The sequence below is a fragment of the Sycon ciliatum genome, chromosome 5 (assembly GCF_964019385.1).
Source record: "Sycon ciliatum chromosome 5, ocSycCili1.1, whole genome shotgun sequence".
NCBI lineage: Eukaryota > Metazoa > Porifera > Calcarea > Leucosolenida > Sycettidae > Sycon > Sycon ciliatum.
This window is the reverse complement of record NC_088647.1, coordinates 30,784,850-30,796,859: the sequence shown is the minus strand read 5'-3', so window position 1 is coordinate 30,796,859 and position 12,010 is coordinate 30,784,850. Positions and strand designations below refer to the sequence as shown.

Here is a 12,010-nt window from a genome sequence, read left to right as displayed (position 1 = left end):
CGATGAACAGGGTAATGGCATGCCAGCGAGTAGACCTGAATACTGACAAGAATGTTTGCGCAGCACTTTCTTGAATACATGACCAGAAGATTCCGAAGTCAATGTGGGTGGAAGACTATTCCATAAAAGGGAGGTTTTGAATAAAAAAAGTGGTTTGGATGTTGTCAAGGCTTTGGGGAGGATAATTTTATTGGGGCGTCTCTCACTCCGGGAAATATTAAAACTGAACTGAGCCAAGGTGTTCCGGTATTTGAAAATAAACTTGTGCAATGTAACTAGGCTACCGTAAATGTCCGTAAATAAGTACGTATTTACTTTCGAATTTAGTGACCACACCCGTACTAACTTTCGGGCGGGTACTGACTTTCGGGCACAAACTAACTTTCGGACCTGACTCGTGTGTAGTGGAGAAGTCATTTTCATGTCGATGTACATGCTACGTGCTGCATGTGCGCATCGTACCGGTACTTATTTCGGGCAGTATGTTTATCGGGCTTCACTTGACTTCAACAGACAGAGCCAAAAGAATGAAGGGGGTACTCCTTTCGGGCAGGTACTTATTTACGGACTTTTACGGTAATGAATTGTCTACGGTACTGCAGTGATTCTAGTTTGGCGAATGCGTTCAGATCTTGCTTTGGTGTGTCGAAGGCAAATCGAAACTTACGCCGTCGCAAGTACGACCTGATGAATCTTGCTTGGAGTTTGTCTAGCTCACACAAATCAGACGCAGGTAGCCGGTACGCCCACACCATAACACCATACTCTATAACGGGTCAAACGTAGCTCTTGTAAAGGAGCATCATGGCTTTGGGAGTACGGCGCTGGGCCATGTAACAGAGCAACTTAATTCTCTGTTTGAATTTTCCACTCATATCTATGTAATGCTGGTGGAAGTTCAGATTAGCGGTGAAGCGAATTCCCAGATGTTTCAGCACATCGGTACCGTTGAGAGGAGCCCCATCTATTTGGTATGCTGCAGCTGTGGACGGCGATACTGACTTGTAGGAATAGCTGATGACAGAGGTTTTCGATGGGGAAAACTCGCCTCCTCTAGCTCGAGCCCAGGTTTGGCACGCTTGTATACCGGCTTGCAGTGCTGGGATCCATTTGGTCCGAACACTGTTAGACTTTTAAATTCAAGAGGAGCTGTCTGTAAGGAGAGATTATGTCCAAGCAGGTTAGGACACTGTACCCTCTTACTCGCGTATGCTATGAGTGGCTCAGTGCCAGTTCGTTCTGAGGAGATGGTGATAAGCTGCTGTCTTGAATTGTTGGATGTTCTTTGGGTGAAATGGGTGGGGAATGATAGAGGCAGGCAGCTGGTTCCAAAAGGGGATGACGGAGTGGGGAAAGGCTCAGCTCCATTGTTCCGAGAATTTGCAGGAAGAACATTCTGTAACTGATGGGGATGCGCGGTGGATAGTCGTACAGCCTGGCGGGTGAGGCGTGTAGTCCTGGGCTGGTGTGTCGGGGGTGGAGCCATTCTCAAGAGAAGAGCGGGAGAATTATCGCAAAGTGCTTTATACAGGAGGCAGAGGACAGCGATGGTGCGGCAAATCCTGAGGCTAGGAAGCCAGCATAGTGGATGTATTGCCTTGATGGCTCGCTCCTGCACCCAGTCCAACCAAGTGGGAAGGAGCTGCCCCCATCCAGACGATTGGGCAATGCTCCATAACCGGCCGGACAAAGGCTTTGTAGGCTCTAAGTCGGGCAGGAATAGTCAGCAAGTGGAATGCCTTGCGCAAGGCTCCAAGTCTCTGCGTTGCTCGGACTACAACGGTTCGGATATGCTGGCTGAATTTTAGCTGTTGGTCAAACATGACGCCGAGTACTTTAATAGAGGGCTGCTCCTCGACAGGAGTTCCATTGAAGACAATGGGGGGAATTGGCCAGTCAAGACGATGATGGGAAATTGCAAGGGCCTGAGATCAAACCCGCGCGTACAGTGGGCGAGGCCAGAAGTTTGGAGCAGTGGCAATTTCAAGATCAGTCGCATCGATCATCAAGCGGGCAGACACTTTCCCGTCTTCTGTGGTGTGTATGCTGCACTGGTGGACCTTCACCGGTTTGTTCACTGCTGCAGAGCGTTGCTCAGTGAATTCCTTGACACTTTCTTCACTGCTATGTGAGTTCAGATTGCCCATGTAGATTACTGTGCGGAATGAACGGCGGCGGGTGCTACATCCTCGCATTCCAGAGGATACAGAAGGCGCAACGGGCGTTTCAGCTGGCGTTTGTCTGCAGTGATGACTGTCGCCGACCGGATGTGACCGTCGGCGCTAACCTGGAGATCAACAATCCTAGCGAGCCTCCAGGTAGCTCTTGGTGCGTCATCAGCCAGCAAGACAATTGAGCCGACTGCTGGAGCCGCTGTGGTGGCTCTACCACGCTGTTGAAGTCGCTGATGGCGGTCACGCAGTTCCGCCAAGTACTCATTGCGCCACTGTTGCCAGAAGGCATTCAGCAGGCGCTCACCCTTTGCCCACAGGGTGACCAGGTCGTGTGCTGGGGTGGCGTTCGGAACGTACTCCGGGTCGTCCGAATTGTCAGGCGAGGGCAGTGGTAGAGCGTTAGTCTCTAACACGTGGAGTTGTGTACTTAGCTTTGAGTGCTGGTCACGGGGTTGCGCCGAGCCACGCTGGTCACTGTCACTGTGAGTGTCAGGGTCATCGGCCCCGTGGTCACTTGATGTAGCTGCATTGGCGAGGGCTTGTGCTTCGGTGATACAAGCATCGATCACGGCGCCGAGTTTCTGTAGTCGGCTGCGTCGAAGGTACAGAGTACCAAGAAACCTTTTCTTTGGCATGACTGATACGGCTGTATACTAGTCTACGGAGTTACCACGGGTGTACTGAAAGTCTACAGTCATTCGCCGGGATGACTCGAACTGTAAACGGCACGAGCGGAGAAACTTCCAACGGAGAGATTCAACAAAAATACTAGAAGAGTTTGACACGAGTTTGAAAGGTTTCGGCAACAGTTTGTGCGGAATGAAGTTTAGTTGGGTACAGTGGGAGAGCTAGGGGTGAGTTCAAACCGCACAAGGATCTAGAGTATTGAACAGTTTCCGTTTATTTGAAGTGATATGGCACGAGTGAAGAAACTTGCTGTTGCCCCAAGGTGAAAACGGAAAAAGTAACTCAACAGAAAAGAACAAGATGGATGTCATGTCGTGGTCGACACGCGGTGGTCTGGGTGTGAGCCCAGAATGGTGAACTCGCGAGGCACTACGTATGTAAGTGAAAAACGAGGAGAAAAAAAGGTGAAGCCAGATCGCGACTCCTGTACATGTAGTAATAATTATGATGACTTGGTTTGCATATGTGTATAGCTGGAATAGAATCACGACACCCGTCGTGACAGCTACGGCCTTTCTCACTCTGTGAGGTTCATTCGATACCAGCTTCCACGTATCATCCGTGATTGGTTCTAGCTTCAGTGGCTTGGGCTTGACAGTGGGCCGCTCCATTGCCTGGGACTTGTCCTCATCCTCGGTTGACGTTCCGTGGTCACTGCCAGGGTCACCCACGCTACGGGAAGTGCTACGGTGTTCGTCTGCATGAGTACGGGTACGCTTGCTGGTCCTTCCCGTTCTACTCCATTGTACGCTGGCTGTGCTGGTTGTGGGCAGCTGCTGGAGGAATCGGGGGAGAAGCACTTGCCGCGGCATTGGCGGACTCCTGAGGGCAACAACCTTCTCGTTCAGGCCTTCAATTTGCCTCGACAAATCATCGATCCTATTCTTTAGTCGTGTCTCGCGGTCTGCGGACTCCGTCACTAATTGTTGCCAGCGTCTTTAGCGACTTTTACTACATCTAAAATCGACGACTCGATCCCGGGGAGGGAGCACAACAGTTTTACTTCAGAATCCGTCAGCCCGCGAACGGCAGATCTTGTTGGAGGCATGGCGGAGGTGAGCCAAGGCTATCAGATGTCTATCTAGTTTCCTACTGCCACTACAGTACCTAATGTTTGAAACCAGGCCGGCCTGATGCCGGTTTCCTGGCGAGAAACTGTGGGAGCCTCAGAGCGCGAAAACCTGCACCCACCTCCAAAGTTTGAAAAAAAAGCATCCAGTTAAAGTAGAAAGGCCCTTTGTCTCCTGGTGCAACAAAAGCCACTGCGAGTAGCCATTGAAAAAGGGGAGCCTGAAAGCCAAGAAGCGGGCTGCTATTATTATTAGGTTGTGTGGAGCACGCCTCGTTTGTCCTGGCAGTGTTCTCTACAACCAGTGTGTGTGTGTGTGTGTGTGTGTGTGTGTGTGTTTGTGTGTGTGTGTGCGTGTGTGTATGTGTGTGTGTGTGTGTGTGCGTGTGTGTGTGTGTGTGTTTCATTGCGCATACATGCACATGCATGTAGTTTTGTATTTATTCATCTCTCTCTCTCTATCTATCTATCTATCTCACTCTCTCTCTCTCTCTCTCTCTCTCTCTCTCTCTCTCTCTCTCTCTCTCTCTCTCTCTCTCTCTCTCTCTCTCTCTCTCAGGTCGTCGTCCTTGGCACGATGGGCCTATCACTGGTGATCTGCACCATTGTGTTCTGTTCCTGCGCTCAACGGTACGTAACGATCGAATCCGAGTATCACACAGTTGACCAGTCAACTGATTATTTGTCAGGTGCACCTACATAATCATGATTTTGTGCGACTTCAAAATGCTTAGCCAGGAAGTCCATTGGTGTCTGTAGGGCATTGGGTTTTTTTTTCCTGTTTTGCCGACATTCTCCTCTTGATGCACGGCACATGTCAACGAGTAGACGGCATCCTGGGACATGCACACATCACGCCTCAAACTACCATCACGTGCACGACATTCAGCTGGCCCACCTCTTCCTCTGCTGCTGGGCCTTCCTGGGGCGTTGTGGCTTGCTGAACGAGGACAGAACCAACATATCCTTCAAAGAGTGGCCAGCACGCATATCCCTACTGAACAACCTAGCTTCTTGATGAACCTTCTTCGCGAGCCTGTTGTTAATGAACGGCACCTTGATGATAGTTGCGTACTCTCTGGTGTTTCTCCTTCTATTGTGTGTGCTGGGAGCGCTGTCAGCGTTTTTTTGGCGTCGGTGTGCCATAGTAATGATAATGATGCCATTTCAGAACCAAGGTTTGTTGTATGCTACAGTCCATTCATTGGAAACTGGCACCCTAACTTTTTGGTGTCTCCCACACATAGTTGTAGATAATAGTGAAAACAACAGTACATCCTGCATTGTGTGACCCATGCAATTACTCCTTGCCACATTTGAGGCCAGAAAAGTCGAAGAACAGGGAAATAGAAATTCAGCTAGGTTTTACAAAATTAGGACAGGTATACCATGGCAAAATGTATGGAGAAGCAGATCCCAAACCCAGATTTTTGAGATTTAAAGTGGGTTTGTGATCCTCGATTCGGCCCAAATCGGACTTTCAAAAGCCAGCGGGACTGTTTCCGATGAGTGGACTGAGTGTAGTGCGCTATCTGTGCGTTGTTGACTTGTTCCATGGCTGTCTGAATGGTATATGTAGTGAATATCATTCTCTCGCAGAAGTAGGGTGATCTTCTGAATGACTCGTTGTCGATTGCCCTTCGGAACTGGCTGTTGGCAATCGTTTACTTTCATTTCTAGTGGGAAAGACGATAGACAGACGAGTGAGCCCCACTATGGGACAGCTTGACACACAACGCCGAGTCAAGCGCGCCACAAGAAACCGAGATGCACCGGTCCAAGTACCGTAGTGTCTTGTATTAAAGCCTGTCTCATATATAAGCCTGTCCTGAATAGAAGCCTGTCGTCACATAAGCCTGGTTTTAGTGTTGACATACCGTTAAGTCGCAGATAAAAGCCGGGTTTGCATACAAGCACATCGCGGATAGAAGCCTGAAAATCAAACGGGTCAAATGCATATAAGCCTGTCGCGCGTAGAAGCCTGGCTTCTATGCAAGCGCGGATCGGGTAGGTCAAGAGTGCATGCGCTATGTACGGTGCATAGTAAAACTGCCGCCATACCGGTAGTCAGTGGTAGATCTATGCGTGTCGCGCGTAGAAGCCTGGCTTCTATGTGCATACAAGCCTGGGAAAAATATCAGTGGTGCATATAAGCATGGTTTGCATACAAGCCTGGTTTGCATTAAAGCCTGATGCAGAAGGCGGCTTATATGCTTATACGCCCGGCTTTTATCCGCGACTTTACGGCACATAGAAATACCTGTCTTGTGTAGAAGCCTGTCTCATATAGAAGCCTTCAAATTTTCACCAAGAAAGTCATAGAAGCCACGGCTTTTTTTGACGACTTTACAATACAGTAGCTTACGGTATTAGAGTAGGCTGTTTGTGTGTATTCCGCAGTGAAGTCAAGAACTTTTAAAGTTTAAAAGATATTCAACTGTTGTTGCTTTGTTGGTCGCTTCTTTCCTACCATGGATCCCATCTTGATTGCTGGATGTCGCTTTCTCACACTGCAGAACTACACGTGGATACGCACAGATTGACGGCACCGATGGTGGTAGCGCCACTGGCGGTGTCCGGGGTAGCCGTGGCTTTGAGCTGAGCCAGAGCACCGACACGTTTGGCGCCGCTTTGCAGAAGCAGCGCGACCGCGATCGCAACGCGGAGGAAGGTACGGGGTTCTCGTCTGTGTGTGTTGGGGGGGGGGGGGGGGGGAGGGCATATGCAATATGCATGTGTGGTGTATGGGTTGGTGAATGTGTAGGGGGGGGGGGGGGGGGGGGCACATGCATGTGTGGTGTATGCGTGGGTGGTTGTTGGGGGGGGGGGGGGGGGGGGTGTTTGTGTGAGCGTATTTTCTAACGTGTACTGCACGTCTTGCATGCACTAGATCAGGCTAAAATCCCAGGTTCGCTCTATCTTTCTCTAACCTGGTATATAAACCATATCTCAGTTTTGGGTCAAAGTGGAAGTCGGTGATTCTCACACACTCACGGTGCATGTACGAGTTGTTGTTGACTAGTGGATTTGTGTTCCTGTTGTCCCTTTTGCAGAATCAGCATTGCTGAATTGTCAGTTCTACCTACGTGCAGTCGGTGGCTATACGATGAAGACTCAGCTACGGCAGATTGGTGAGTAGCAGCTGTCCTTGTCATACAGTACTGCCGGGCGCCGAAGAACGACCAAGCTAGAATTTTACCAAGCACAGCATACCTGGTTCTCGTAAAAAAAACAATGTATACACGGTAACTCAACTGGGCATAGACTGTAATACGTGAAAATAAGATCGGTCTAGGCTAGGAGGCCGACCCCCAGTTCTTCGGCGACCGACAGTACTGTAGCGAAATACCTTTCCTTTGCCCATGATGGTGTACGGTATGCGCCGGTGAAAGCCATGGTTTGCCTCATGTGCAGAGCCGCTGCTTTTTACGCGTTCCTGACACCTCTGTATGCTTAACGACAAGTCTTACGGCACTACTTGGTTATGGACGCAAATTTCTTTGGCCAACACAAGTAATAACTGCCGTATTTTACCGGTTGTAAGTCGACCTCCAAACTCGGGGCCTCGATTTACCGGTTTAAAGGGGCACTCCGGCTTCATTTTCGACGCCGAGTTTTCGATGCCAAGACGAAGGTTGGTGAAAGAGAAGACCCCTCGAACAAGAACGAGTCTCCAGAAGCGATCGAGTCGAGCAGGAAGACGACTTTTGAATTTCGGCCGAGCGAGCGCTGATGACGTAATGAGGGATTAGCTTGCCAGTGGAAATGCATCTGCGCACATACATTTCACACACTTTTTGGCCAATTTTCAATCGAAGAGGAGGTTGTTTTCTATGTTCTCTCAACATCGTGAGCGATCCCGTCTTCTATACCCTTCCAGGTACCCTGAAGGTCCTCCAGAGGAGAATTTATCTCCAGCAAAGCGTTGTTGATCCGCTAAATTCGTCTCGAGACATATTCACCCAGTGCAGTGCTGACAAATGTAGAATGTTGAATCTGTGATAATTGTCGACGATGGACAGAACGGTTGATAGCCGCTGTCGCAGGGAAAGTGAAGCTGCTGGAAGTAACAACGGGGAGCTTGTTAGCATCACTTGATCAAAGCAGCTAGACGGAATCGGGGAGTACTGACTATTTGTCTCGCCCTCAGTTTAGTGAATTTTATGATCAGAGAATTATTCGATCAGGATCCCTTCTACAAGATGTGTAGTACAGGTGATTTCTGAACTTGACAATACGGAGACCGACCAGTAGACCTACCAACAACGTGTACCTGCAGGAAATTCACCCAAGGCTATTGCTAATGCTATCCTCTTCAGTGGCTGTTGTTTTTTTAGTAAAAATATGTTCACTTCTCTCAACATATTCCTGCATGGCAGCAAGAAGGTGCGCTATGGAATTCAACGCCACAATCTTCGCCCAGCTGTGGATGAAGCATGGTCAAGTCATGGCAGTACATATACTTGAACCAGATGAGAAATTGAAGTTCATTTGTGATGTGAAGTTTGACAGCCCCAGTGACCGAGTCAAGCGTTGTCTTTTGCCGTGGCACAAATTGTTGAAGAATCCGAGATGTTCTTGGAATTATGCACATGGATACTACCAGAAATAATGGTGGCATGAACCATTGTGGAATGGGACAGCTCACGGAGAATACTGGAAAAGCTCAAGTATCTCTAGGCGATTGTAAATCCTGTTCTGGCTTATAGCTTCGGCCTGCTGCGCCCGTCCATGTACAATGATGGGAACATGCATTTCTGTTTTCTACATATTTGCTATCTACTGTACTGTGGTATTACAGTTGCAGGTCCCTTATATAGAAATATGTTCACCCCCCCCCCCCCCCCACATACCCACATACATATGAACTAACAATTTCACTGTTGGACTCACCGGTGGCTAGAGAGCAAAGGATTAATTTATAGCAAAGAAAAGGACCAGGGAACTACAAGTTACGCTATAATGTCCACGAACTATTTCACTGTATTTGAAATAATTTTGTTTGATACCCTGAGAACTCTGAAACTTTGCAGCACTGTGGATTATATGTGGATACAACATTTATGGAAGGAACACATAGTTCAAATAATTATAGCACTGGATTGTTGAGATTGTGAGCACATTCCAATCAGTACTCTACATATTTATAAGCGGTGGCAATCGTTAGGAATAGGTCGTGAGTTGTCAGAGTGCTCTAGTATATGAGAGAATGTTTTGTTTGTCTAATCGACGGCTCGTTTGAAGCCAGAGTTGTTTGAACTTGCTTCAGTCGACTTGATTCTAGACAGTAGTCGAAGGAGTACTATGAAGTATACACCAGGCGTAGTCTGTAAGGTATCTCGTGAGAATTCTGTCGGTACACATCAGGTATCAGCTTGCAAAGATGGCTCCTCTCTGTTTCTTGAAAGCCTGTATAGTTGGACTGTGGCTCCAGCGATTCCCTTCTCAGAGCAGGTACCATACCCAATACGGTCAATGCATATTGGACAAACCTGTGTGCACAACAGAAATAGTGGAGAGAAATCTCTCAGCTCATAAACACATCAGTGAAGTTTGAACTGCCGTTGTTTGTGGCCATCAGTATAAATCTATCGACTATAAGAATAATGTGCAAAAAACCCTCTATAACTACAGCTGGGGCCATGGAATTATAAAGCATCTAACTTAGGGAACTGCCAATTCTGGTCGGAGTTGCGTTCGAGGCCTGCAATTCATGATGGCTATTGTATGTTGCATTGACCAGAGATCATATAAAACTTCCATGCCACATTGAAACACGCACTACTTTCGAGTACTTTGGTATCCCCCACCAAATGGGCATTCGTTCCCGGGGTGGCAGGCGTCACCATTCGTTATGCCTGGATCAGATTTCATTGACCCCAACTGTCATGAAGAATCATTTTTACTTCGACTGGATTTCAGTACAAGTTAGTTGTAGAACTGCAGAATAAATTTTGTTGTATTTGGGCAACCATTTCTCTACAAACGCTCTATTTGGAAAAGAATTTTTTTAATAAAATACATGTCCAAATTCCACATTTACCCAAATCGGAATACTTGATCACGTATTCAGTACCACACGGAATGTTTAGAAAACGCCAGGGAATAGGAATTTGCTAACGAGAACTCCAGGCCAGGGTACTAGCATACGAACAGAAACAAGATAAAAACTCACCAGTATACTTGTAGTAATTCATGCCGGTGTAATATTCACGATAAGCAACGAGGCACCCTCCGATTTGGTCAAGCTGCTTTGAAGTCTGGTTGTTCAGGTGATACAAACGGGCTCCCTGTTGTTACTTCCAGCAGCTTCACTCTCCCTGCGACAGCGGCTATCAGCCTCTCTCTCCATCGTCGACAATTATCACAGATTCAACATTCTACATTTATCAGCACTGCACTGGGTGAATATGTCTCGAGACGAATTTAGCGGATCAACAACACTTTGATGGAGATAAATTCTCCTCTGGAGGACCTTCAGGGTACCTGGAAGGGTATAGAAGACGGGATCGCTCACGGCGTTGGGAGAACATAGCAAACAACCTCTTCTTCGATTGAAAATTGGCCAAAAAGTGTGTGAAATGTATGTGCGCAGATGCATTTCCACTGGCAAGCTAATCCCTCATTACGTCATCAGCGCTCGCTCGGCCGAAATTCAAAAGTCGTCTTCCTGCTCGACTCGATCGCTTCTGGAGACTCGTTCTTGTTCGAGGTGTCTTCTCTTTCACCTACCTTCGTCTTGGCATCGAAAACTCGGCGTCGAAAATGAAGCCGGAGTGCCCCTTTAAGGGCATTTATACCCCGGTTGTAAGTCGACTGCCCCTGTTTAGACCAGTTTTTAGGTCAATAAAACCGATAAAATACGGTAAGTACATGTTAAAAATTGGGGGCTTGCTTTATACAATACCAGTCATTTGACTTTAGTGTACATTACCCTGGGCTATACGGTTTGTATTGGACTTGTCTGTATGTCGGAGGAGGTACGTTGTACTGAAGTTTCACGGCAACTGCCAGGGATGCATGTGCTCGTGTGGTTGTTGCATTGCTGATGTGTGTGTGTGTGTGTGTGTGTGTGTGTGTGTGTTCGCGTCGGATAGGTGGCAGAGCCGGCAAGCGTTGGTATCTTATCACGGACAACAGGTCGAATAAGGAGCTCATTATGAGCATGGTAAGATCATTTTTAAACGGGCACTTTTCTTTTCTTTTCTTATCTCGTGCTTTGTATTCGTAATCTGGAGTAAGGGTGACAGTATGCAGCACTGCCTAGCATGCGCTGTTGGCTCGCGTGGGCCGCTCTTTGCCTGTGCATGTGTGTGTGTGGGGGGGGGGGGGGGTACGTACGTGCGTGCGCACGCATGTGTGTGTGTGGATGTTGGTGTGTGTGTGCGTGCACATGTGTATTTCCCTCACTTGCGTGTCTGTCTGTGCTTCTGCCGAATGATTGTGCTACTGGTGTAACGCTGCTCTCTGTTCTCCTATTGACTATTATCGTTTAGCTGGGCCGTGCCTCGACGTGTCCCGTTGACTTGAGCAAGGCAACCGTCCGGACTATCCAGCAACTCATGACAGCTCTGCGGGTACGTGCATATGTTCAACAAGATGTACGGTATGTATGTGCAGTAAAAGTCCCCTAATCCAGGCAGGTGGGGACCGAGCACAGCCCATAGCTAGGAATGCCAGTAACTCAGAACATAGGTACTTACTGCGTGAAAGTTAACTTTTTTTTGTGCAAAATGTATAGTAAGTACTTCAGCTAGGAAGTACTTTGTCTGTGTTCCCTTGTGGGTACTTTGAAGTACATTGTATCCAGTTTTAACTGTACTTGTGTGTGTATGCATGCTCACATGCGTGTGTGTGTGTGTGTGTGTGTGTGTGTGTGTGTGCGCGCGCGTGTGTGTGTGTGTGTGTGTGTGCGGGTGTGTGCATCGATGTGTTTTGTTGTGCTCTCAGCATGCGTACCTGTTCCCAGTCATGCACGTCGACTACATAGCCGAGCAGGATCTAGTCACGGTCATTCATCAGCGCATGGAAAAGGGCAGCATCAAGGACCAAATCTACAATGTGAGCCCCTCAAGTCTAC

The 12,010-nt window shown here is 48.1% G+C and overlaps 1 protein-coding gene and 1 long non-coding RNA gene across 2 annotated transcripts in view; one reads left to right on the top strand and one right to left on the bottom strand.

Annotated features, from left to right (window-relative positions):
* LOC135818316 (slowpoke-binding protein-like) overlaps positions 1-12,010 on the top strand; it is a 33,994-nt gene that overhangs the window by 2,158 nt on the left and 19,826 nt on the right. Inside the window, exons 2-7 of the mRNA XM_065331671.1 lie at positions 4,490-4,560; positions 6,447-6,601; positions 6,984-7,061; positions 11,028-11,098; positions 11,427-11,507; positions 11,881-11,991. Coding sequence (XP_065187743.1) covers positions 4,490-4,560; positions 6,447-6,601; positions 6,984-7,061; positions 11,028-11,098; positions 11,427-11,507; positions 11,881-11,991 — 567 coding nt within the window. The remainder of the gene's footprint in view (positions 1-4,489; positions 4,561-6,446; positions 6,602-6,983; positions 7,062-11,027; positions 11,099-11,426; positions 11,508-11,880; positions 11,992-12,010) is intronic.
* Positions 8,831-10,700, bottom strand: LOC135818314 (uncharacterized). The gene is made up of 2 exons (XR_010553662.1): positions 10,106-10,700; positions 8,831-9,422 (listed from the first exon to the last, which is right to left on the bottom strand). It is a non-coding gene; the product is annotated as an uncharacterized LOC135818314 (long non-coding RNA).